The sequence below is a fragment of the Canis lupus genome, chromosome 9 (genome assembly GCF_003254725.2).
Source record: "Canis lupus dingo isolate Sandy chromosome 9, ASM325472v2, whole genome shotgun sequence".
NCBI lineage: Eukaryota > Metazoa > Chordata > Mammalia > Carnivora > Canidae > Canis > Canis lupus.
The window spans coordinates 8,081,883-8,108,343 of NC_064251.1; the positions used below are offsets into that span (position 1 = coordinate 8,081,883).

The 26,461-nt window shown below is 50.3% G+C and overlaps 1 protein-coding gene across 1 annotated transcript in view; it reads left to right on the top strand.

The window, feature by feature from the left end:
- The first annotated feature begins 24,259 nt into the window (after window positions 1–24,259).
- LOC112672734 (translation initiation factor IF-2-like) overlaps window positions 24,260–26,461 on the top strand; it is a 176,358-nt gene continuing 174,156 nt past the window's right edge. Inside the window, exon 1 of the mRNA XM_049113761.1 lies at window positions 24,260–24,927. Coding sequence (XP_048969718.1) covers window positions 24,260–24,927 — 668 coding nt within the window. The remainder of the gene's footprint in view (window positions 24,928–26,461) is intronic.

Genomic DNA, 26,461 nt, shown 5'->3' on the forward strand with positions numbered 1-26,461 from the left:
ATAGAACTTGACCTTTCTGGGTCTTTGCAAATATAACTCTGAGGTTAGGATCAATATGAGATGATACTTGCTGAGAGAGAGCCCTAAATCCAATGACAAAGGAGGACACAGAGATAGAGTGAGGCCACGTGAAGACAGAGGCGGAAGTTGGGAGTGATGCTGCCACAAGCCAGGGGATGTCGGGAGCCACCAGGAGCTGGAATTGGCAAGGAAGGATTCTCCCCTAGAGCTTTCGGGAGGAATGTGTCCCTGCTGACACCTTGAGTTTGAACTTCTGGCTTCTGAACCATGAGAGACTTAAGTTTCTGTTGGCTTAAGCTGCTGAGTTTCTGGTAATTTTTTCTGGCAGCCTTTGGAAACGAATACACTATCCGAGGCTGGAAGAAGAGAGGGGAGGTCCACACCACCAGCATCCCTCCTTTTTGGTAGGAAAGCCCAGGATTTCCTAGAAGCAGTCTTCTGGTAACATCTCCTCGGTCAGAAATACGTGAAATGGCCAATTCTGGCCACAAGGAAGTCTAGAAAAACAAGAGTGGAATTTTGTTTTTCCAAGCATGGCAGTTCTGAGTCTTGATGACTGTCCGTGCTCTAGTTGTACAAAAACGACCAGGACACGCCAAGGAGTCAGCTCACTGCTTCCCCGGAGCCAGGTGCCTGGGGATGTCTGCTCTCCTCTCCGCGGTGCCCTTTCCCTAGGGCCTCCTTCCTCCTGGTTCTCTCCTGGTTCTCTCCATCCCGAGGGAGCTCGGAAGAGTTCCCTGAATGTGAAGGCAGGTGGTGTGCGCTGAACTCGCGCTGCACATAGTTCACGCTCCATAAATGTACAGGGGAAGGAGGCTTACGAAGGTAAGAGTAGGTGTAAAAAATGAAAGTTGGGAAGGACTTTGTGAATGTTGAGAAATGAGCAGCCTTCGACGTGTGTAAGAATCAAATGAAGCTCCCTATGCCTTCGAATAGTAAGTGCTGCGTTATTGGAGGCTAGGCCATGATCCGACCAATGGTTTTGCACTTGAATAGGCATTTAAAAGTCACCCATAGGAGTCTTTATGTTCCGTCTCCCTCTCTGATATTTCCCACCCATTTCCTAACTCTGGGAAATGAACTAGGGGTGGTGGAAGGGGAGGAGGGCGGGGGGTGGGGGTGACTGGGTGACAGGCACTGAGGGGGGCACTTGACGGGATGAGCACTGGGTGTTATTCTGTATGTTGGCAAATTGAACACCAATAAAAAATAAATTTATTATTTAAAAAAAGTCACCCATAGGGATGCCTGGGTGGCTCAGCGGTTGAGCGGCTGCCTTTGGATCAGAGCAGGATGCTGGGGTCCCGAGATTGAGTCCTGCATCGGGCTCCCTGCAGGGAGCCTGCTTCTCCCTCTGCCTGTGTCTCTCATGAATAAATCAATAAATTTGAAAAAAAGAGAAAGAGAGAGAGAGAGAGAGAGAGAGAGAAACTGAGGTCCAGAATAGTTAAAGGGGGCACCTGGTGCTGAGGAACAAGGACTTCGCGGCCAGTGTGGAGCAGAGAGTAACACAGAAAAGACAGGGGCTAACGTATGGAAGCAGAGGGGGTAGCCTATAACTAGGTGGGGTCCCCAGGAGTCAAGAAAGAGGATGCCCAGCGAGTGTGACATGGCCTGCTCATTACTGGAGCACGGTCAGGCTTGGCTGGGAAGAGTTGAACCCTGCCAATGAACTTCCCACCCTTCCATAACTTCACACTTCCAGAAAAGGGCCCTGTGCTGGCCCACTGGAGCCAGATCCCAGTCCAGCCCTCCCTCCGACTTGCCTGCTGTGTGACCCGCAGCAAGCTGTCCAACCTCTCTGGGCCTCAATCTGTGTGTTTACAAATCTGCTTCCTGACTTCCCCAGAATCAGGGGGAAGGTGGACAGGAGAGCTGCCTAGAGCCAGGAGGCACCATTACTGATTATCCGGTCACCACCTCGCAGGTGAACCTCCAAAAGAGACGATATGTTATTTCTTTTTCAAGAAATAATAAGAAAAGGAGGCATATTGTCATGGAAAAGCACTGAATTCATAATCAGAACACCAGGTTATGTGCTGTCATTTAAAAGTCACCTGTTTTCTTGAAGCGATGGTCGCGCTTGAGAGTGAGTCATAATTCTTGCCTTATCCCTTAGTCACTTCAGGCTGTTGTAACAAAATACCATAGACTGCGGGGAGCGGTGCTTAAACAACAGACATTTACCTTCCACAGTTCTGGAGGCTGGAAGCCTGAGATCAGGGTGCCAGTGTGGTCAGGTTCTGGTGAGAGCTTTCTTTGTGGCTTGTGGATGGCCGCCTTTTCTCTGGTGCTTATATGGCAGAGAGAGAGAGGGAGTGCAAGAGCACAAAATCTCCATCTCTCCATCTTCTTATAAGGCCACCAATCCTATTGGATGAAGACATTGCCCCATGACCTCACTAAACTTTAATCACCTCCCTGAAAGCCCTATTTCCAAATATAGTCACACTGGGGGTTAAGGCTTCAACACGTGAATTTTAGGGGCACAGTTCAGCCCACAGCAGCGTATGCTTCTCATGGTTGTTGGCTCAAATAAGGCAGGCAGGTGGCCCAGCTCAGTCGACAGAAGGGCACACCCACAGCAGAGAGAAGCGGGCGGGCACAAAGGTGAAGTGGCAAGTGGGCTGATTGGGACCCCACTGATAGGGTCGGGGAAAATGATACTAAAAAGCACTCATGATTTTCTCCAGTTCTCTCAGCGAGTCCCAGCTCCCGAGGCCCGGGATTGCCACTCCTGAACTCCTGTCCTGGACCCTTCAGGGGGCACCTAGAGGACAAACACCTTCCAAATACTCAACATCTGGAAGGATCTGTAACAAAGGCCCCCTTTGTGTAGCCGGGAAATGGGCTGGCAATAAAACAGTGCCAGACCCCACAGAGCTGGGAACGGCAGGGGCGCAGAGTGGGTGAGGAAGGTGGGCGGGGGGCGCCGCGTGGAAGGCCCAGGTGAGCCTGAGGTCAGCAGGAGGTGTGCCCAGGGTGATCAGAGGCTGAACGGACGCCGGTGCTCACCTGGTGCTTCCCGCGTGCTGGGTGCTGTTCTCAGAGCGTTGCCTCTGGCACCTTCTGCGTATGCAAGACTGGAGAGGTGGTCAGACAGGGAGGCAGAGGCGGCTGAGCGGCGACATGCTGAGGCCCAGGGAGAGTGAATAGAGCAGCAGCCGCGCAGTGGAGAGGCGCAGGAAGCCACTCCATGGCCCGGGAACACTTTTCAGGTCTGGGCAGAGGAATGGCCACTGCTGGAATGTTAAAAGGTGACAGTGTCCAACTGCACTTCTAACCACCTCCTTGGGACCGTGTGCTCCAAATGCAGGTATGGGCACCCTCACAGAAACCTCCTATCCCTTAGTTCCAGCAGGTGGTGGCCGTGCAGACATGTCTGCGTGTCCCCTGGGGGTTTACAGGCTCCTGTAATAACAGACCTCGCCGAGCGCACGCTGCTTCCAGTGCCCATGTGCCTGCAGCAATGAGGTGGTCTGAGTGCACGACGGGAGGTCCCCCCTGTGGAATGTTCCTTGGAGACTGAAGGCCTGTTAGGCCCAAATCCCCATCAAAAAGCCAGGAATAGAGAGCTGTGTCCTGCTTCTTTCAAAAAGCACCAGGGAGTCAATTCAGGCAGTGCATCTGGAGGCTCACGATCATGGGACTGGAATGAATCTCAGGGATCTGGCCGCAGATGGGAAGTGGCTGGACCACCTGGGTGGGGGTGGAGCTTATTAAAAATATAGATGCCCAGGGCCTGTTCCAGACCCATCCAATGAGCAAGGGGGTGGGGATTGGGGTATGCAGGAACCTGGGAATCTGCATCTGGTCACGACCTGAGCCAAAGGCAGATGCTCAACCAACTAAGCCGGGTGCACCAGGACTCTTCTGGTTTTAGCGCTGAAAGTCCCATTATCCCAGGACTTCCCGCGGTCCTATAGGACGGTTTTGGGACTAACAACCTCAACGACCCCCTCAAGCCTCCCAACAACCCCCAACTAAGTATTAAGAGGATAATGATTATCCACACTTCCTGGGAACGAAAAGCAACTTTTCAGCAGCTACATGCACAGCTGGTGGGACAATCTCTCTCCATTAATAATCTCCAACTGCCCTACTTCTCCCGTACTCCATACCTCCTAAACCCTTCCCTCCTGAGGTCCTTGCTCCCTGGCCTTCATAAACAGCCCTCGGGAGGAGGAGAGTGCTTCGTAAAGAGAGAAAGTGAGGGGTACCTGGTGGCTCAGGTCGTGATCCTGGGGTCCTGGGATTGAGCCCTGCATCAGGCTCGCTGCTCAGCAGGGTGTCTGTTTCTCTCTCTCCCTCTGCCCCTCCCGCCCCTGCTCCTGTAAGTGCATACTCTCTCTCTCAAATAAATAAATAAAATCTTAAAAAAAAAAAAATAAAACCAGGAGAGTCCCAGGCAAACCAAATGAATTAGTCTCTTTGCCTGAAAAAACTCTCTAGAGGAGGAATTACCCTGTATTTTTAAGGCAAGAACTAAATATTGTACGTTGCCAAAGGCCTATCATAGCATGTATTATTGTTTAGTTTATGTAGACTCCCCCACCCCTTCCCACTATTCCTGCACCGTGGATGTTGGCCTTGGCCATATCGCTTGCCTTAGCCGGTGGAATGTTAGCAACCATGCCAGGAGCAGGAGGCTTGGTTTGGCTTGGTTTGATTTCCTGTGGTCTACCTCAAAAAGAGCGCATCCCAGGTCTCTACTGGCCCTTCAGTCACGGCTCCAGAGAAGAACACAAGCGGAGTGGATCTGAACCGCACCGTGGTAGATCGTGCTGATACTTAACTCTCTGCCTTGTCCCATCAAAGGAATCACGCCACCCTGAATCCATGCTCCTCTGTAATGTGAAGTTGCCATTTTGTGTCATCAAGAGGGGGAGCCTGTTTCTGCTGCCCTGCCTGCCTGGAACCTGAACTGGGGCACCAGTGACTCGCTTTGACCAGGAGAATATGGCCAAAGTGACAGATGTGTGGATTCCAGAGCCCTTGAGAGACTTTACTCACTGGGACTCTCACTCTTTTGGAACTGTAAGCCCACAATGTTGTGAAGACGTCAGTCTAGCTTACTGAAGAATGAAGCCACATGAAAGAGAACCAGTGATCCCCAGAGGATCACAGGCATCCATTGCTGGACGTGTGAATGAGACCACCTTGGGCCCTAGACACAAGAGTGAGCCCAGGGAAGATCTGAGTGTCTGGGTGGCTCAGTGGTTGAGCATCTGCCTTCAGCTCAGGTCATGATCCCGGGGTCCTGGGACCGAGTCCTGCATCAGGCTCCCTGCTCAGTGGGGAGCCTGCTTCTCCCTCTGCCTGTCTCTGCCTCTCTCTCTCTCTCTCTGTTGCTCATGAATAAATAAATAAAAATCTTTAAAAAAAAAAAAAAAGATCAGTAGATCTGCCCAGCCAGCCTGAAGAATCGTCATCAAAAAGAAATTGTTGTTTTAAGCCATTGAGTTGTGGGGCAGTGTTTTAGGCAACAGTAGATAACTATTAACTCACAGCCTAGGCTTCAAGTTCAGCCAAAAGGCAACCTGAGGTCAAGTTGCCCAGTTGAGTCCATCCCAGATTGGCAGAACCAGTCAACCTGCAGGACAACAAATGTGCAAATAAACGCCTCTTATTGTAAGACAATAGCATTCCATTGTTCGTAACTTTATTATGTCAATAACATATTAATACAGGGAGATTCAGCCCAAGTGAGGCTGGCTTCAAAGCCCTGTCTTAACCACATTGTAATCCTGTGCTGTCTGTCATCTCACAGGCCACGAAACATCCAAAAAATATTGACCTGGGTGCCCAATGATATTCCCAAATATCACCCAAAGTGATTTGCCCAATGATATTCCCAAATATCACCCAAAGTGCCCAGAAACCCTGTGTCAGCCTGGGTCCCCTTTCATTGTGTGGTCCTCGTTGTAGGGAGTCTTGTACATTGCTAGAAAAAGGAGGAGGTAAGGGTTACATGCCCAAAAGAAAAGATGGATGAGGAGCTATTTTTATGAACCATAAAGCTTTGCAAACAATATATCCTTAAATATAAATCGAGACAGCATAGATTAAACCCAGGAGTGCTAGAGCAAAGAAAAGCATAAAAAGTAGAGGAGCAGAGAAGAAAAATCTCAGAAACTATGTTCATGACTTTAGGGTAGCGAAGCAGCAGACTCCAAGGAACATAATACCATTTTAATAAGGTTCAACAATAAAACTGAGCATCATATTGTTTAGGGATCTGCACATATGTGTTAAAACTGTGATGAAAATAAAGGGAATAATAAACAGAATTTGGTGTATTTGTCCATCTGGGGAGGAGGAAGGAGGACAGCTGGGAAGATTGCACGAAGACTGGCGGTGGTTTTGGTCAAGCTCTTTAGAGCTTAGTTAGGCTAGGGGGGTGGACTCTGGGTGCTGCTGTTACTATTACAGGAAGAGTTAACAATATCCACACAGGAAGCAGGAGGAGACGACATGTAGGTGTGTGAATTCTGGGTTTGAATGCTGGTTTGCTACTCACCAGGCTCTTGGGCAAGTGACTTAACCTCTTTATTAAAAAAAGTCCCTAGTTTCCTCATCGGGAAATAGAAATTAATGGGCACAATACCCACCTGAGGGTTAGGAGGAAAAAGTGCTAGAAACAATGCCTACCACGTATATGCAGTGAGTTACGTAGGTTATTTTGAATATATCAACTATCATTCAATACATGAGGAGCTGGAGAGGATGGTCATCTGTGTTCATTCATCAGTTCAACACAGATTAAGCATCTGCTCTGAACCAGACTCAGAAGCTTATGCAGATCCCCAGAAGTAAACTGGTGAGTTCTGTGGCAATATCAGCGATTGAACTGCAAAGCAAGAGTTTAATGCAGCCTGTGTTGTTACAGAGTCGCTCTTGCATGGAGGTATCTGGATCAGAAGGGTTGGAACAGAGAGGCTTCATGGAGGAACAGTTTCCCGAGCCCCCTCTGGGGCTGGGACTGAACGAGCTCCCCCTAGCTAGTCTATGATGACCGTGGACTCCACTTTGGCCTTGAATGGGAGTTATTGTCGTGTGCGTGGGGAGGAGCAGACTGTGGAGTTCAATAATTAATTTGCCACAATTAAACCAGAGACTTCTGTCTCCAGCAGCAGATAAGCAAGCGGAGAGCTAACAATGAGGAAGGGCGGGGTGGCTTTGACAAACCGGTGGTGAAGGGCAGGCGGGGCTGATTGAATGGTGATAGTGGCCCGTCATTGCTTTATGGTAGCAATAAGTCGTCATCAGGCATCTGGGGGAGCTAGGAAGCAGGCGTCAGCTGTAGGCCTACGAGAGGAAGCTCCAGCCAGGCTTTCTTTGCAATCTGATGGGCCATCCAGGAAGCTTTGGGGCCCCGGAGGTGGCAGGTTGGTCATCAGCTTACCTTAGTTCCTTTGAGCAGGGGCCAGGTAGACCAGATGCCCCAGCTGCTGTGTGGAGGTCTGACACCTCCACCGGGAGACAACTGGAGTCAGAGAGGACTGTGTCAGGCAGAGATGGGGACCAACCCAGGGGGAATGCAGAGAAGGGAGTAGCCAGCAGTAGGTTAGACTCTAGGAAGAGCTTCTCTCCTGAAACACTGATAATCAGAGCATTTGCCCTCTACGGAGTGCTTGCTACGAGCCCAGCACCAGGGACTTCACCACATTCACTAATCCCTGTAACCCACAGGGTAGGAGATTTTATTGTCCCTTTATAGAGATGAGGAAATGGAATCCGACAGGAGTTAACACCTTGCCTAAGTTCACATGGCTCCAAAGTAGCAGAGAGAGGAACTGAACTCAGGCCAGACTTTTCAAGGTTCCAAATATCCCAGATCCCCAAAGCTACCCATCAGAGATGTTTCAGGACAGTCTTATCTGTGGAGTCTTCCTTGGTCCTCTATGTCCTGACATTTATCATCCGTGGCACACACACGCACACATCACACGCACATATGCAACACAGATACGCACACGCATATCACATGCACGCGCGCACATTACCCAGATGGCACACAATGAACGTACATGTCACGCGCACACCTCTGAGGAACTGATGTGGAGGCACCGGAGGCATTGGCCCGGCAGCAGCAGGTGGTCTACCCCGGGGCAGGGGGTAGGATGGTCTTCCTGGAATATGCCGAGGGTTGTGCTGGACCACCAACGCTTGGTTGCCACAGCCACACTGGAAAACAAATCTCATACTGGCCCTTGAAGTTGTCCACGCTTACTGCACACTTGGCCACAGTAATTGGGTCAGGCTTCATCTTTGTAGGAGGTCTGCTGGGAGCACTTTAAACTCCAGAAAGAGCTCATTAAACTTTGCAGTGGTCTCGAGACGGTGACTGGGGACCATCCTTGCCCACGCTGACTTTATTAAATTGAGGCCCAGGGAGGGTGAGAGTCATGTGCAAGATTGTTTAGCCAGGGAGCAACAAATTCAGTAGGAAAAAAAAATAATCCCAAACGCAGCCTCACGAGCCCCCAGAGTTGGCAGAGACTCTGAGACAAAGTGATAGGCGGCCACACCGGTCCTGAAATGACTCAGTGAGTCTGTTAAATGATCAGGTGGTGACAGACGAATGCCACTATGATGGATGTACCTCCTCTCCTCCTTGGTGGGGGTTGTGTTGGCTCCGTGGTCCTGTTCCCAGAGTCACTCAAAAGGAGACCAGTGCATTATCGTCAGGTGCAGATCTAGGATCTTCCTCCCTCATCCACCCTGGAAGAACGAGGGTGGGGTGGGGTGGGGGGAGGACTTATGGAACTGTTATGGGCCGGTGGGCTGACTGATGTCATCTACAAAACTGGAGGTGGCCGTGGCTGGGGACCGGGCTCTGAGATGTTTAGATTTATAGTAGGATTTCTCAGCTTCAGCATCGTGACGTGGGGCTGGATCTTCCTGTCTCGGGGAAGGCTGTTCTGTGTTGTAGGGTGTTTAGCAGCATCCTGGCCTCTACCCTCTGGATGCCAGGACCACTTCCCCACCCCCTCACCAGGGGTGACAACAAAAAATATCTCCAGTCATGGCCCAACATGCCCTGGGCAAGGCGGGGAGAGAGACCAGCCCTCTTGAGAACCAGTGGTATCAATGTATTTAGTCGACGTGGGGTACGACTGTCTTCATGCCCACAGTTGTCTTGCCTCTTAGCCCTTCACCCTCCCCATCCATCCCTGCCCTCCCCGTCTGTGCACCGGGCACCATGGTGGCGGAGGACGAAGCCTTCGCCTGGGGGGCCGGGGGTACAGCAAAACCCGTGCCCCCTCCTCCCCGAGCCTCTACCACTAGCAAATGTGGGGGCAGTCGGTGATTTCAAGAAGCAAGCGCGCTTCGGAAGGCTGGGCATGGCAGCTGGCGAAACGGGGCTTTCTTTTCTCTTCGCTCAAAGTCCTCATTCTCTGCAGAGCCCGCGAGTGGCCAGCTGAGACCCGAGGCAGCCCTGCAGGCGAGGGCAGGCAGCAGCACAAGCGCCCCTCTGTCCTTTCTCCAAAGGGCGTCTGCCTTCCTCCTCCTCCCCCTCCTCCTCCCCCTCCTCCCCCTCCTCCCCCTCCTCCTCCCCCTTTGGAAACTCTTGTTTGTTTTTTCCCCTCCATCCCGGCCGCGGCCTCCCTCCCCGACCCGTGCCCGAGTCCTGGTACACCTGACTTATTTATTTATTTACGGCTGGAGTATTTGAGCGGGGGGAGGGGGGGGTTGGTTAGTTCGGGTCTATTAAGTTCGCTCCCCTTCCTGCCTGGGAACCCGGGTAATGAGTAACCATAGCGTGCTGCAGGCAGCTGTCTCGGACAAACCCGGAGACGCCGCGGGAGCCGCATAAGGGAGCGTTTGTTCTGTCCCTTCTCAATAGCTCCTTGTGCAGGAGGCAGGGTGATGGGAGGGAGGCAGGGAAGGAGGAAGAAAGAGACAGACACTAAATCACGGCACTTTTGACAATTCCCCTCTTCTCTCCTCCCCCCCCCCATCCCGGTCCTCCTCCCACCTCCACCCCCCATCGTGGGCGTGGGGCTCTCAGACTCTTCCCGCTGCCTCATCTGAACCTTGTGGGGCGCCTTCTGGTGAGTCGTAGATGATATGAAGCCCGAGGGCTGATTTTTTCACTGTGGGGATGGTTCAGGTGCCCTGGCTCTCCCTCTGGCTGGGTAGCTGAACACAATGCCCATTGTCCTCCGGTTCATTTAATGATCCAATAAACCTCTAGATATCTCTTCCCAACCTTGGGTGCCTGGCTCTGCTATAAAGCTGTTTGAGAAGCGCTTTCATAAAGCAGTTCAAGTATATTATGGGATTAGTCATATGTGCCACAATCGACGTGGGGCTCATTAGGGCTCTACTTGATTCGTGGTATTGTGGAGACCAGAGAGACAGACCAAGAAATATATTGCCCTGTTGGCCTTTGGAAAACCTCCCAAGTGATAGTCCTGTCCGTTCATTCAATGTGCTGGTATTAAATATCTACAGCAAGCCAGCCGCTTGGCTAGGTACTAAGGACAACTATTGAAATGAATAGGGCATGATTCTTGCCCTCAAGTTTACAAAGTGGTAAGGAAAAGAGGAAAGAACTCATGTCCACGGATTAGGGTGATATGGAGTTGAATGAGTTATATGCCCTAAGAGGGGTACAAATAAAATATCCCAGGAGAGCAGAGGAGGGAAAAGATCAAAATATTTGGGAGGCTAGGCTCCAGGAAGTAAAGACGAAGGGTAGTCCCTCCTCCAGGCAAAGGAAAAGTTTTAGCAGAGAAATTGAGGCAGGCAGGCGTGGAGCATATTTGGAGAACAAGTTGGGGCTGGGTCGGTTAAGTCGTGGGCAGATGAATCAAGGTCCACGTTGGGTTTTAATTAATGAGGCCACGGTGTGTAAGATGCATTTAAAGGGGAGGACGTTAGCCACGTGGAAACCAGTTAGAAGGGGATCCTCCGAGACCCCTGGGTGGCTCAGTGATTGAGCGTCTGCCTTCGGCTCAGGGTGTGATCCTGGAGTCCCGGGATCGAGTCCCACACTTTGTTCCTTGCGTGGAGCCTGCTTCTCCCTCTGCCTGTGTCTCTGCCTCTCTCTCTCGCTGTGTCTCTCATGAATAAATAAATAAATAAAATCTTAAAAAAAAAAAAAGAAGAGGATCCTTCAAGATGGAAGCAAATGGGCAAATGAAAGGGTGGGCAAGATGGTGAGTGGTAAGATGGCGGGAGGTTAGGAACCATGGAGACCATGGCATGGAGGGGCGCTGAGCTCTTAGCTTGGGTGACCAGGGGGACGGAGCTGGAGAAATGTAACAAATTGGGAGGTCCAGCGAAGGATCAGAACCGAGGAGCAAGATGAGCCGTGTGGTTTGGATGCGTTGGGTGTGAGAGGCCAGCAGGACACCAAAGAGCACATGCCCCATAGTCAGTTGGAAATGGAGCTCCAGAGCTTGGACGGGAAGTCAGAGCTGTGATCTCTCGCTAGCTATCCACTCTAACGCTTCCCCAATGGCGGGGTGGGGGAGACAAATACAGGGCTAGATCTCTTCCCTTGGCCTGTCACCATCTTGTCCCCACCCTTCCCCATCCTGCTCCCTGCTCCAGGAGCTGCCCTATCTGGATAGCATCAATGAGTTCTCATGGCCTCTGGATTCCAGCTGGATTCAGCCAGTGGAACAACAGGCAAGAGACGGACAGTAAGAGGGGAGTAGCCGCAGTTCTCAGCAGGTGGGTCTCCCTCTGTAGCTGCCCTCTCCAGATTCTGGGAACAATTGCTCCCCCCACCCCTTGTCCCCTCTGGCTTAGTGGGAGGTCAGGCGTCATCACTGGCTGGTGCTGAGGCCCTGTACTCTTCCTCGTTGGTTTCCCTGAACCTTACCTATCCCCCTGTGCCCAGTCCCTGCCTTAAACTCTCGTCAACCCTACAGTTGGGATGGGCCTTTTGTATCCTATCAGGACCCCGAGTAATACAAAAACTAGAGTCAGGGCCACGTTGAACCCATCTCGTCTCTTCCTCACAGATGATATTCCTAATCAAGAAAGACCTTCTAAGAAATGGACAAATAATCATTACAGTTGAGAAAAGCTCTACAAGCTGAAATGATTCACAGATTTTCTAGGACTCGTCCATCATTCTGAACATGAAGGATCGGCTCTTGATCTTTTGCTTTTCAACATTTCTAGATTCCTCTCTCTCATACTGTGTCTGTTCCCAACTTCCCCAGGAAACTTCAAAGCTGCTTCTTAACACTGAGATGAGTTACTGTTTTAAGTCAAAGCTATGACTTCTGAGCAGCCTCTACCTTCTTTCCCAGTGCGCTGAGGGAGATGCTCTTTGCTATGCTAGAGCCCACCTAGAGTGGAACCAGCATTACCTAAGCAGAAAGGAATTCTGCTCAGGAGCATTTGCTTTTTTGTTCAAGTTTATTAAAACTACTAAAACTGAGCAAATTTCTAGCTGGAAGATAGCCTCTGGGTATCAGTCTGTTTTAAAATGCGTGCGTGCACATCATGCGATGTGTGCTCTCCTGCCTTGGTGGTTGCCGTGGCTGTCTTGTCACGACCTCTTTGCACGTGGTCGGGAGCTCATGGCCTTTTCCATTGAAAGTGGTAGACACCCAAATGGAACTAGCATGGGCCCAAGGGAGAATGTACTGGAAGGATTTGTGGCAACAAAAAAAAAAAAAAAAAGGAAATATCAAAGGGCAGGTTGGAAAGGAAATAGTCTATGTGCAGAACATGGTGCAACTGCTTTTCTCTGCACGTGAGCTTTTTTCTCATTTCCGATCTGCTTTGTCCATGTGGTAAGAAGAGGAGTCTTCTCGAAGAAGGGAGGTACTAGGCAAATACATGTTCATCACAGGCATTGTCAAATAGTAATTGTTTTTAGAAGTAAAGTAATCAACATTATGGGACTTTACTAGGTTCCACAAACACCATTGGGCATATTCACCACTTAATTGACAGAAGCTATCAGTTAAGCAAATAAATAAATCAGGTAATTGGCAGTGTCATTATTTTCTGATTGCTGACGGATGGACCTTAGTTATTTGATAGGGTAGTGATTGAGGGTGTATGATAATGGTCCATAAATGAGATCACACAGGTTCAAGCCTCAGCTTATGTGACCTTGGGCAAGTCACTCAACACGCCTGACCTTGTCTCCTTATCTACAAAAATGGAAATAACGGTACTGTCACCTCAAAGTGTTGACGTGAGCTTGAATGATGTAATGTTTGCAAAATGGTGTTGCAAAGCCTCTTAGGGTTTAAGATCGAAGAGGGAAGACACTGTGATCTGTTAATCCCAGCACCACTCAGGTTTCTGTAGACCCTTTGCATCTCATCAGTTTTCAGAGTCGTCTTACAAAATAAGGACGGATGGGAAAAATCATCCCTACGTTTGAGATGGAGTAAACAGGTCCAGAAAGGTTGAGTGACTTCTTGAAGATCACGCAGCAGAGGCAATACCAGAGTAGGCCATGTGTCCAGACTTCAGCTTGGTCTAGTCAACATGACCAGTCATTAGTCAAGGATGGCTTCTGTGCAAGTGACACAAATCCTGCCATAACCTGTAAGAATAAACAGTGAGGACTCGTATGACGTCACATAACAAGAAGTCCAGAGGTAGGATGGGCTTCAGGACTAGTCGATTTGGTGGATCAATGATGTTGTCAGGGACCCGGGTCCTCCCAGCCCCAGCATCACCTTTGTCCTGAGGCTGGTCGCTGGCATGGTTCCAAGATCGCTGTGCCTGGCGATTGACGCGACACATTTCAGATCAGGAAAGAATGTTGTCCCACCCTTTCATTTTATTGGTGAGCTCTGAATGCCTAGCCAGAAGTCACGTGGTGGCCCAGAAATGTAACACGTGATTAACGTGAAATCAAGTGCACCTCAATGGAGAGGACTCAGGTGGTCAGGAGTGGAGGGCAGGCTGACTTCTCAGCTCCTGGCTTGTATTAGAAATTTCCGGGTCTCACAGTTTGCCATTAAATATGGATTCCAACTATTTTAACTATTTTCAGTGATACTGGTTTTGTGGCATTGCCGCTTTAGGTGACCACTGAAATTGCAGCATCTCCCAAATGTGCCTTCATCTGCTAGGTTCAGAGGGAATGCCAGAGGCAACCAGGCCATCACTCAGATGTAGTGTTCTCATTCTACAGGGAGGACTTGTGCTTCCCTTCTCCCCTTGGTTCTCTGTCTCCCCTGAGCCCCTGGCCATCACCAACCTACTTTTTGTCTCTATGGATTTGCCTGTTGGGGACATTTCATACAAATGGGATCACGCAACGAGTGGCCTTTGTGTGTGACTTCTTTGCTTAGTGTATTTCAGCGTTCCTCTATGTTGTACCATATATCAAAACTGCATTCCTTTTCATTGCTGACTAATATTCCATTATACAAATATATCATATTTTGTCGATCTGTTCATCTGTTGATGGATATTTGGGCTGTTTCTGCTTCTTGCTATTATGACTTGTGCTGCGATGAGTATTCGTGTGGACATATGTTTTCACTTCTCTCGGGCAGATACCTAGTAGTGGAATGGCAGGGTCATATGGGCACAATACCTGTAATCATGGGAAGATTGCCAGGTTGTTTCCAAAGTGATTGCAACATTTTATGGTTCTACCAGTGGTGTCTGAGCGTTCCAGTTTCTCCATATCCTTGCCAACACCTGTTTTTATCATGTCAACTTTAATACAGGTAGTTTAACTACTTCCTTTCCAATCTGGATGCCTTTGTTCTCTTGCCTAGTTGTTGTGACTACAGCCCCCAGCATGATGTTGAGAACAGGGGGTGAGAGGAGACATCCTTGTCTTGTTCCAGACCAGACCACATCTAGTCTTTTACCACGAAGGATGCCCTCAGCTGTGGTTTTTTCATAGATGGCGTTGATCAGGCTGGATAAGCCCCTTGCATTCCTAGTTGGCTGCGTGTTTTTATGAGGAAAAACTTTTAGATTTTGTTAAATGCTTTTTCTGTGTCAACTAAGATGATCAGATAGTTTTGTCTTGCTGTTTTTTCAAGTCATATAGTGAATTGTGTGGATTAATTTCCTTATGTTAAATCAACTTTACCTTCCTGGGGTAAAATCCCACATGGCCATGGTATACGATCATTTTACATGTTGCTGAATTTGGTTTGCTAGCATTTTCCCATGTATATTCCCGAGGGATATTGGTCTCTAATTTTTTTGTCTTGGTAACCAGGCAGTCCTGGGTATAACTGGGCATTAGGGTAATACTGGCTTCATAGAATAAATTGGGAGGTGATTCCTCTTATTCTATTTTTTGGGAGAGTTTGTGAAGGATTAATTGTTTGTGAAGATTTAAATGTTTGTTAGCTTTCACCTGTGAAGCCATCTGACCTCGAGCTTTACTTTGTGTGAGATATTTTTTTTTTATTCCTAATTCAATCTCTTGTTATAGGTCTACTTCAATATCCTATTTCTCAGATGTTTTTTGAAAATAGGTAGGTTAAAGGTCAATTTGCCAGATAAAATAATTATTAAAGAGTCATACATTCCATTTGAAAATACTGCTGTTGACATGTTGAACTTCCAAAGTGGCTTCAAGTAAGTGGTGAAAAGCATCGAATGAGACCCCTCCCTATTCCTCAGGACCTGGCTTTGCCACTCATCATCTGTGTGACCGGGGACAGGTCACTATGTCTCTGAATGCCCTGTTTCCTCATCTGCAGCTGCTTTGCTGTGTGTCCTAGAGGAGTTGCTTGTCTTCTCTGGGCCTCACTTGCCAAATATGTAAAATGAAGCAATGCACCAATTCCCCAGGAATGTCTACATCGACGTGGAAGCTCTCAATAGCCATTTAGTTGAATAAAGGAATTAAAATGTGATGGTTTGTTATTCTATCACGTGGGCCTTTTCTCTGGAGCCTGTGAAAATTCCTGGTGGCTTCTGGCCTCGTCAGCAACCTGTACACAAGGCTGGCCCCCATTTTCCTGTAGGAAACCCAGATCTGTTAATTAAGGGTAGGCCCAGAACTATTTCTTCACTGGACAGCCATTCCTTCGGGTGGTCTGGCTTCTGGCAAGCAGAGAGGCAGGGGTTGTCAAGGGAAAATCAACAGATTGTACAGAATGAGCCAATTTTCTCATCTGTAGGTGGGGGGCACTGATGGGTGGGAAGGGCAGGCTTAGATATGCATGTTGGCCATTATTAGCTACTCCTTCTTTCTGCCCCTTTCTTCCCACCCGCTCCCCAGTGAAGGAGAAGGAAGGGACAGAGCTTTCAGTGTTGGATGAGGTAAGTGAGGAGGCTGATTTCAGAACCTCAGTGCAAACAAAGCCTCAGTGTTGCAAGGGGCACGCCTCCCCCTTACTGGGGGGTAGGAGGGGTGGGGTGGGGCTGAGCATTTTCCCAGCACTGCTCGATCACATCTCCCACCCATCTGACCCGCTCCCTGGGATGGAAGAAATGACCCGGGAGAGAAAGAGAGGGCATCTCAGGTGAATGCCTGGACGGTGTCTTGGAGAGTATTTGCATTACAAAGCTTCTTGCAAAATCTGGGTAGGGCTTCCCGCTGCTCACCCTGGGGAGGAGCCCTGGGCACGCCCCAGGCTCTGTGTCCCCTGCACACAACCGTACACCCCTGCACAGATGCCTGTTTGGTTTTGCTAGTTCCGTGAAAGGGAAAAGGTGTAGTCTAACTGTCCCATCCTGGGCTTTCAGTCACCGTAGGCTGGCATGCCTGGGCGTCTGGGGCTTTCTGAAGCCACCGCAATCTCAGGGGGACAATGTGGGTTCTTGGTTGAGCAGCTTTCTGACATCCGTGGGTGACATCGGGGACAGCTGGCTGCCACATTTCACCCGGACTTGAGACGGTATCAGACCGGTTCTGACAGAGTGCTCTAGGGAGCATAGCCAAGCTTCCCTTCCTCCTCCCCCAGCAAGCACCTCCTTGCCTTTGTCTCCAGGTCATCCTTTCAACAAGCTTCTCTGTCTGCTTTTATTTTTTTAATTTTTAATTTTTTTTTTTTTTTAGATTTTAAAAATTTATTTTAGAGAAAGAGCCATTCGGGTGAGCTGGTGGGGTGGGAGGAGGACAAGTAGACTCCATGCAGAGCCCAATGTGTGGCTTGATCTCACAACCCTGAGATCATGACCTGAGCCAAAATCAAGAGTCAGACGTTTAACTGACTGAGCCACCCAGGTGCCCCTCTGTCTACTTTTAAAGCCCAAGCCCAGGCCGCCTCCCCCAGGAAGCCTTCTCCGACTACCCCCTTTGCTCACACTACTGCCTCAGATGTAGGTGTCTGCGTGTGTCAGTCGTGGTCTAGTTTTTATTTTTTTTAAGATTTTATTTATTTATTCATGAGAGACACACACAGAGAGAGAGAGAGAGAGGCAGAGACACAAGCAGAGGAAGAAGCAGGCTCCATGCAGGGAGCCTGATGTGGGACTCGATCCCAGGTCTCCAGGATCACACCCTGGGCTGAAGGCGCGCTAAACTGCTGAGCCACCCGGGCTGCCCAGTCGTGGTCTAGTTTTGATCAGTTTTGTGACTTATCCTTAGAGAAGCCTTTCCATGTCAGACCTTTTTCTGCTGTGACAGCCTCTTTTCCTAAACTTTTTCTTTCTTCCTTTGTTTATTTCACATTGTGATCTGCAGTTATTTCATTTGGTTGTTCAGTTTTTTTATTATCTGTCTCCCCCATGAGGATAAGGGTCTTGAGTGTCAGCTTTGTAACTCCTCCCCCACTGGCTAGCATAGGGCCACGGCTTGCTTGGTGCCAGATAGATGTTTGTTGAATGAAGCAAAGAAGAAATGAAAGGTCACCGTTGTTCAGTCCAGAGGCAGAAGGCTATCGACTCCCACTCTTCCTAGCACTTCTAGGGCAGACACTATCCTTTTCCTATGTGGTAACATCACCAACTTTAACCCCCTCATGATGCCATCGACCCACAGAAATATTGATGGGTAGGATAATGCCAGCATGCAGATGCAGGGGGATTAATTCTATCCATTTGGGCAGCTTGCTGTAATATCAAGCTTTTGGGTAGAGCTTTGTGGACAGGACTTCTGGGAATTCAGGATAGTGTGTGAGATGAGTTAAGTTTGTTCACCATTTACCTGCATTTAGTTTGTTATAGCAACGTAAGCTGGGCAATGAAACCAGCCAATGTTGGCTGAGGCCCTATTAAGGAGTTTTTTTTTTTTTTTGTTAAGCCTATGTCCATAGTCCTTGACACTAGGGTCCTTAAAATTTATCAGAGGAGCAAAAAATATACATGTGTAAGTAACCAGTGCTGAAAGAGAACATATTGCCAATGTCAAATGAATGGATGTAAACAAAGCGCAGAGAAGAGAACCATTGTTGGAATGGGGTGGCAGGGAAGACCATCCCAGAGGAGCCTTGAAGGACAGAACCTGGCACCAAGCATGGCATAAAGGAGCCCTTAAGGATAAATCTGGCAAAATCTGAGGAGCATTCCTGGCAGATGGGATGGGTTGAGCAATGGGGATTCATCAAGGAGGGAGGCTAAAAGGGCCTGAACTATGGTGGGAATAATGGAAAAATGGAAATAAAGATACGTCAAAGGGTGAATCAGAAAGACTCAGAGAGGTGGAAGGAATAGAGCAAAAGAATAAAGGATTTGGGGATTTCAACCCTGTTGTCTGGGAGACGTAGAAAATCATAGGTGTAAATCAAGAGACCCAAAATGCAAACCAATTTGTGGGGGGGGGTCTTATTTTGGATTCTTCTCAAAGTAGATACATAGTTGGGTGTAAGTCATTGATCCATAGTTGGGTGTAAGTCATTGAGAGTTTATCTTCGGAAGCACAAGTGAAGGATTGGGGGGAGTGAATAGAAGGGAGAACAGGCAATAAATGGTGGGTTAATGAGAAGTTACGCCGTGGGAATACAGGGCTGAATCTTTCTGGAGAAGCCCTGAGCAACTGGGTAAACTTCAGACTCGCCACATCAAAGGATTATCCAATGACTTCCTTCTTTCCCTCATTGCTTGAGGGATGTCCTTGGAGGACACGTTTGCGATGTTCCTACAAGGAGCTGAATAAGCCCCAAGAGCATCAGCAAAGAGGAAACACGACCGCAGCTGGCTGAGGCAGGAAGCAGTCACTTGCTAGAATTGTCCACTGGCGATGAGGTTCTGTTGGGTGAGGCATGGACAGTATATGGGTAAAGGTGCTTGTTCTCAGGCAGCCTGAGGTGGAGACATCCAGCAGGCAGGTGGGAGGCAGCCAGAGTCGATTCAAAACTCCTAGTGGGTGAGACTGGGTGTGAAAGAGAAAGCCCCCAAGGAGGGAGACGAGTGGGCAGCTTGGCACTGGAGTCTGGCACCTGCCCCATGTTTAGGGGGTCAGGGTGACAGTGTAGTTAGTGAACAGCACCAACATGGTGCCTGGCACATTACTGCAGAAGCCAAGGGAGGGAGGGATTTCGAGAAACTTCTAGGAAGGCCTCTACGAGCTCCCCAGAGGCAGAAGAGGGGCTGAGTCTGCCTGAGAAAGCCCAGCGGATGGAGGTAGGAAGGTGGTGGGTCAGGCCCAAGTAGGTTAGGTTACCTTGTGTGTCATCTGTAAGACAGCCATGATCAGAGCATTCAATGTGGAAATGCTTGGCATGGAGCCCGACAATGACATTTTTAAGAATCATTTATTATTGAGAACTGAGCCTGTTCCAAAGCCAAGGAGGAGAAGATGACAGTCCTGGGACATGGAGAGAGCGGTGTGGGCTCTGATGACACCTCATGTGGTGGCACATGTGACCACACACACACACTTGGAGTTGTCCAGAGGTGGAGTGGTCTGGTTGGCTGATCCTTCCTGAAACATCCTGGTGGTTTGGGCGCACTCACTTCCATTCAGCAATAGCATTCTTCCCCCCAGAAATCCATTTGAGTTTGCCTGTCTCTTAGCTATTTTCGTGTCTCGACCAAGGATGGAAACCCCAGGAAGCCCGGTTTCATAATTAGAGCTCACAGATATGCGCTGTCACTTCTCAAAATGCCCCGGTGCCTTTGGCTCTTTCCTTGTGCAATCCCTGCTTTGAAATTTTTGGACATGGGCACCAGGTGCATCTGTGTATTTTAGCTTGTCGAGACGCATAGTCCGTGATCTGGGCGCATGCGGTGTGGGCCATCGGGTCAGTCTTGGAGTTCGTTGAATTTCCTTCATGGCAAACTAGTTCCGAATGCTACGTCTCCCTTGAACTGCTAAACATAGGAAGGCTCTCCAAAACGTATTGCTAAGAAGAAAAAAGGATATTGCAGAACGAGATGTATGGTATTGTTCCATTCATTTAAGATCAGCAGCCTGGCTAAGCCTTTTAATTCTTTAAAGTAGGATTGTGTATGCATGGAGGATTATTGCAAAACCAAAAAGAATCTTTAAATGTACATCAGACAATGCAGGTGCTGATGCTTGGGGTGCAGCCGGAGATTCTGATTTTTGAGGCAAGCGTCTGCGTGGTCCTGATGCTGCAGCTCTGTCTAGTAGAACTTTCGGCCCTGATGCAAATGTTCTGTATCTGTGCCGCCCAGGATATGAGCCACTAGCCACCCGTTGCTGCTGAGCACCTGTTGCTACTGGCTGGTGCAACTGAGGAACTGAATTTTAAGCTTGATTTACTTTTCATTCCTTTGAATTTAAGGAGGCACAGGCGGGCTTGTGGCTACTGTTGGAGACAGTGCGGTTCTCAACGGTAAACTTTCCGAGGGCAGGGATTAGGTCTCATTTATCTGTGTACCCTCTTCGGGATTTGCACATGGTGGGAATAATTACGATGCCAATAATACCTCCTTCTATTACCCTAAGGTTGTGTTTGACGGACTCCTTTCACGTACAGGATCTTCTTGAAGCTTCCCGATGGTCCTGTTACTGTCTGTGTAGAGTCAGTATTTATTTACTGAGCACTTGCTTTGTGGCGGCCACTGTCACGTGTGTCTTCTAGGCTCTAAATCATCTGTGCCTTGAAACATCCCCACTGAATTAGCCCCTCTCTGCAGGTGATGATATTGAGGCACAGACCCATCAGTAGGTACCCAGCTCCAGTCCCTCAGCCAGATGGTGACAAAGCTGGGCTTTGAGCCTAGGATCTCGGCTGGCTCAGATCCCCCACATTTAACCTGATATTTTTGCCTCAGAACTCACCTCCTCCTCCACAGGTGTTTCCTTTTTAACAGATAGAACAGTGGAACTTGGACTTTCCCAAAGGCAGGACCTGAAGACCAGTGCCCGGTTACCACATTTTATGTACGTTCATTGCTGGAGACAAGGTGACCAGCTCTGAGTGCTCCTGTCCCAAGCCAGGTCCCACCATCACGCTAGTCCTCTGTCTTGCACTGACCTTAGACAGCATCTCCTTTCAACAAGGAAGAGTAGAATGGGCGATGGAAGAGTGTGGCCGGGATGGGGGTGGGGAGGACAGAAGGAAGGACAGGAGGACAAATAGACTCACCAAAGGCTAACATTCATGGAGCGCCTGTGATGGTCAAGGCCGTGCTGGGTGCTTTGTACCCATTCAGGCACTTTCTTTTTTTTTTTTTTTTTTTTAAAGATGTTATTTATTTATTCATTTATTTATTCATGAGAGACACAGAGAGAGAGGCAGAGACACAGGCAGATGAAGAAGTAGGCTCCCTGCAGGGAGCCCGATGTGGGACTCGATCCTGGGACTCGGGGATCACAACCTGAGCCCAAGGTAGATGCTCAACCCCTGAGCCACCCAGGCATCCCTCAGCCACATTCTTATACCAGCTTGTGCAGAGCACCCGCTCTTCCTGAAATGAACCCTAGTGCAGCTAGCACAAGAGTGAGAGGATTCAGTCCTGCTGCAGGGGGATTTATAGACAGACCATCTGGAACTGTGGAGAAAGTGGAGATGTCTCTGAGAGAACTCTCGGTTCGAGTCCAGACTCCGTTGTTTGCTCTGTGACATTAAGCAAGTTGTCTAACTGTTCCCAGCTTTGCTTTTGTCTCTAACATGAGGTTAATACTGCTTGTGCTCTCTCTGTCAAATAAATAAAATCTATTACAAAAATAAAATTTTTTTAACTTTTTGAATAATGTCTGTTTTAAGATTTATTTTATTATTTATTTATGAGAGAGAGAGAGAGAGAGGGAGAGAGATTGGCAGAGACACAGGAGGAGGGAGAAGCAGACTCCATGCCGGGAGCCCGATGTGGGACTTGATCCCGGGACTCCAGGATCGCACCCTGGGCCAAAGGCAGGCGCCAAACGACTGAGTTACCCAGGGATCCCCATGTCTCAGTTTTAGAATAGACTTCCAGAACAAAAATAATACCAGGAGTTCCATATACCTCACATCCAGTCCCCATATTAACATCTTTAATTAATGTGGTGTACTTGTAACGATTAGTGACTCAGTATTGATACAGTATTGAATGAACTCTACACTTTATTCAGATTTTCTTAGTTTTGATCTAATATCCTTTTTTTCTGGGCCAGGATGTCCCCTTGGGCTCCTCTGAGCTGTGACACTTCCTCAGACTTTCCCTGTTTTTGATGATCTTAACATTTTTTTGATGGCCTTGACATTTTTGAGGCATCCCGATCAGGTATTTTGTAGATTGTCCCTCCGCTAGAATACTACTCTTGATTAGATGATGAGGAGTTGACAACCACTCCCCCCATCCATACTTTACTCTTGAAAGGGTGGGGGTGACAAAGAAAGAAAGAAAGAAAGAAAGAAAGAAAGAAAGAAAGAAAGTCAGTCACTATGGGCAGCCTACACTACTGTGGAAAGTTATGCTCTACTTCCTTGAGGGCAAAAATACCTGCATAAATTTTTGGAATTCTTCAGCACAGATTTGTTTATTTTCCCCTCATATATTTAGTTATTCAATTATCTATATCAAGATAGATTCATGAACATTTATTTTTTTACTTTGGGTTAAAATCCACTGCGACTATACTTAGTTTGTTACTCAGATTGTTTCCCGACTTTGGATATTATAGGAATAACTTCAGTTGGATTCTGTATGCCTTTGATGCACCCTTATCCTTGTATGTGAGGGTGTGTGTGTATACATGTGCACGTGTGTGTGTGTGTTCACACTTTCTTACTTTCTGGCACTCCAGATGCTCCAGGCTCATCTTGTATATTTCCTACCCCAATCCTAAAACCAGCCATTTCTCTGAGGAGCCCTGGTTCCTCTTATTGGACAGCGGTATGAGAAACAAACCACAGATCTAATGCTCATTACTGCTGGGGGGTCATTGTCTGGAGGAATGTGTGTGGATAGGAACCCACGTATGCAAAACTGTAACAATCCTCCAGGACTCTGAGATGATAAACATCTGTCACTCTAAGCCACCCAGTTTGTACAGCAGCCCTAGGAAATTAATACAAGACCCTTCCCCTCCTCTGCAGTGAGTCTCCCTCCCTGTTTCCTTCTTTTATACCCTCACAGTTTCTCCGCACAGCCAGCTGTCTGCCTGCCTTTGTTGTTTCGTGTCTCTTTGGCTACTTCCTACCCATTCCTTCCAGATTCCACTCAGACACCAGCCCTCTGGCTGCCTTGGCATGCCCCCCCACCATGCACAGTTAGGTGCCCTGGTCCATACAGCCCCTTGCGTGTCCACATAGTTACTGCGACGTCGCTGTCGCCTCTCACTTGACTGTGCGCTCCTTGAGGGAAGACTCCGCCTTTGGCTCCCAGGGTGTGCAGCTGCTCAGGTGTCCCATACACCAGGAGAAGGCTGCAGAAACTGAAGCCTGATGAAGGCCATGGCAGCTCCAGAATTTTATTCTAGGAGGGTCCCAAGGTGGCATTTGGTTTGCAGGAGCGGAACCCCGAAACCAAAATTGCCCAGCACTTAACAAGCGTTAGAGAATTACAGTTCGTGTTAGAGGCGGAGAGATCAGGCCGCGTTGTGCAGGGGTCACCTCCCTCTACAACCCGGTGGAAGCAAACTCTAATATCCTTTGCTTCCGATGAAGAATCTGAGGAGCTGCCATGCTCTTGATCAGACTTCAGTTTCTGCAGCCTCGCAGGTCACACGCTTCCTTGAAGGTCACACGGGCGGCTCATGGCAGGCTGGGACTGCAACCTAGCTCGGTTTGTCTGACTCCAGGCTTGTCATCGCGGGAGGCGTTTAGGGGGCTTGAGGTCCCCCACCTTGTGCATCAAGGACCAGCCTAGATCTAACGGAGTTGACAGCGAGGCGGGAATCCCAGCCTTCCCTGCGAAGGGAGGGCGCAAGGGGGCACCGCTGTTGAGGGCGAGCGGCAACCATGCCAACAGCTGTTGTGCATTAGCTGGGATGGGGTGGAGGGAACTACAGTTCCCAGGAAGCAGTGCGGCTCCCTGGCTGCCCCGCTCAGGCCACGCCCAGACCACGCCCCCACCCGCCTCGGCCACGCCCCGGCCACGCCCCCGGGCCGGCTGGTATATAAGGGCCGAATGGCCCGGCGGCGGGCAGAGCGCGGAGGCGGCGCGGGCGCGCGCGGTGCTGCCGGGGCCGGAGGAGGCTGCTGCTCGCCCGCTCGCCCGCTCGCCCGCCCGCCGCTCCGCGCTTCTCCCTCCGCCTCCCCGGCCCCGCGCACCTACGAGCTCCGGGCCGCGGGCCGAGCTGCCCCGGGCGCTGTCCGGGCCTGCAGAGGGGATGCCGGCGGGGACCTCGGGCTCGCGCCGGCGTTGCGCAGCAAAGAAAGGCGAGGCGCGGCGTCGGGGCTGCGCGCCCTGGAGCTCCGGGACGCGGCACTTGGGAACCCCCGCGGCGAGCTCCCGCCATCTCCGCGCGGCCGGAGCGCGCAGCCCGGGGCTGGCCTCGGGTGGAAAGTGCGGGGAATGGGGCGAGGGGCTCCGGACCCCCCACCGTGGATTACTTGGTGTGCATCAGCCGGGCTCAGACGACCCCCACCCCCGCGACCTCGTCTGCGTCCTGGGCTTGCTTCCTTCCACCTGGCAGTCGGGGCGCATACCTGGCAGGTAAGTGTTCCCTGCGTTTCGAGGGAGGGGGTTTGGTGCGCTCCTCTCTCCCCGCCTCCCCCCCCCCCCCCCCCGCGCCGCTTTCTGGAGCTCTTGGGGTTTGCACGGAAATTTCTGCTCTCGCACTGACATCTCCGCAGAGACATCCCCTCGGCCCCCCTCCGGGCGGCCCCCCGCGGGACAGACCCTCCGCCGGGGTGGGGGTGGGGGTGGGGGTGGGGGTGGGGGGCCCGTCGCCCTAACCTCCGCCCTCGTGGCCGCCCCGGGGCCCGTTACCCCGGGAGGGAGCGCTGCCGCCTCGCCGACCCAGACTGCGGCGGGCTGCGTGGGGGCTGCGGCGTCTCCCCAGGTCCCTGTGGCCGGGCCTTGGGTGAGCGGCTTAACTGCAGGGCCACCCACCCAGGGTGCTGTGGGCAAGGCTTCCCGAAGGATGGGAGACGGCAGGATCCCGGGGCACCGCGTCCACCGTCCGCCGTGCATGCACCGGGTTCCAGGTCAGCGTGGGGAGGGGGCTTAGTCTTGAACCCTGAGCTAAAAGCAAACCAGTTTTAATCTATAGCCGCATCCTCTCCTTGTCCTTTTGTGTCGGCCGCCCAGGCCACGGTTTGGGGCAGCTCCCGTGCCTGTCACTGAGTGGGCGACCCAATAGATGTTTGTTGAATGAATGACTGAGCTAGTCCGTCTTGATGTGCAGAGAAGCGGGGGTCTCCTTTACCTTCTCCCTCCTTGCCACTAGGGCTCAACTCCAGGACACCCCCCCCCCAACCCGGAAGATGGGCTTCCTGGTGATGCTTTCCCAGATGTGGGATTCACTCCCCCCCCCCCCCCACCTTGGCAGCCTGTCCCTGATGATCCATTTCCAGCCCAGAAGTCCCTCCTGCAAAGACAACTTCTGGAAGCTGTCAAGGGGGCCTCCCTGGGGGTGTTCTCAGGTGCTGTGCCTCCAGTGAGCACCTGCTGGGGGTGGGGGGAAGGAGGGAGGGCCAGGCACCGCAGGAGGAGAAGAGGTGGTCTGTGTTAGTACTGTCCCCTCCCCCCTGGAGCCTGTGCCTCTGGCTGCACCCAGGTCCCTGGAAATGCTCAGGTTGACGCAGCACCTTTTCCTGTGGCCTTTATACCCACCCTCTCCCCCTGGCAGCCTCCTGCCGCCCCCAGAGAGGAAATATTAAACTGTCCCACCATTCACGCACAGCTCCACCTCTGCACCTCACTCGATTTTAAAAGTATTCCGTGTTCTCTCTCTTCTTTGGAGGGCTTGGGTGGCTCCGTCGCTGAAGGGTCTGCCTTCAGCTCAGGTCATGATCTCGGGGTCCTGGGATCGAGCCCCACATCGGGCTCCCTGCTCAGTGTGGGGTCTGCTTCTCCCTATTCCTCTGCCTCTCCCCCTGCTGGGGCTCTGTCTGCCTTTCTCTCTCTCTCTCTCTCAAGTGAATAAATTAAAAAAGTCTTTAAAATGTAAAAGAAAACCACAAAAAAAGTGTAAAAAGCAGGAAAAAAATACTCAGTTCCAGTAGTGCTGGCAGTTTGATGCATT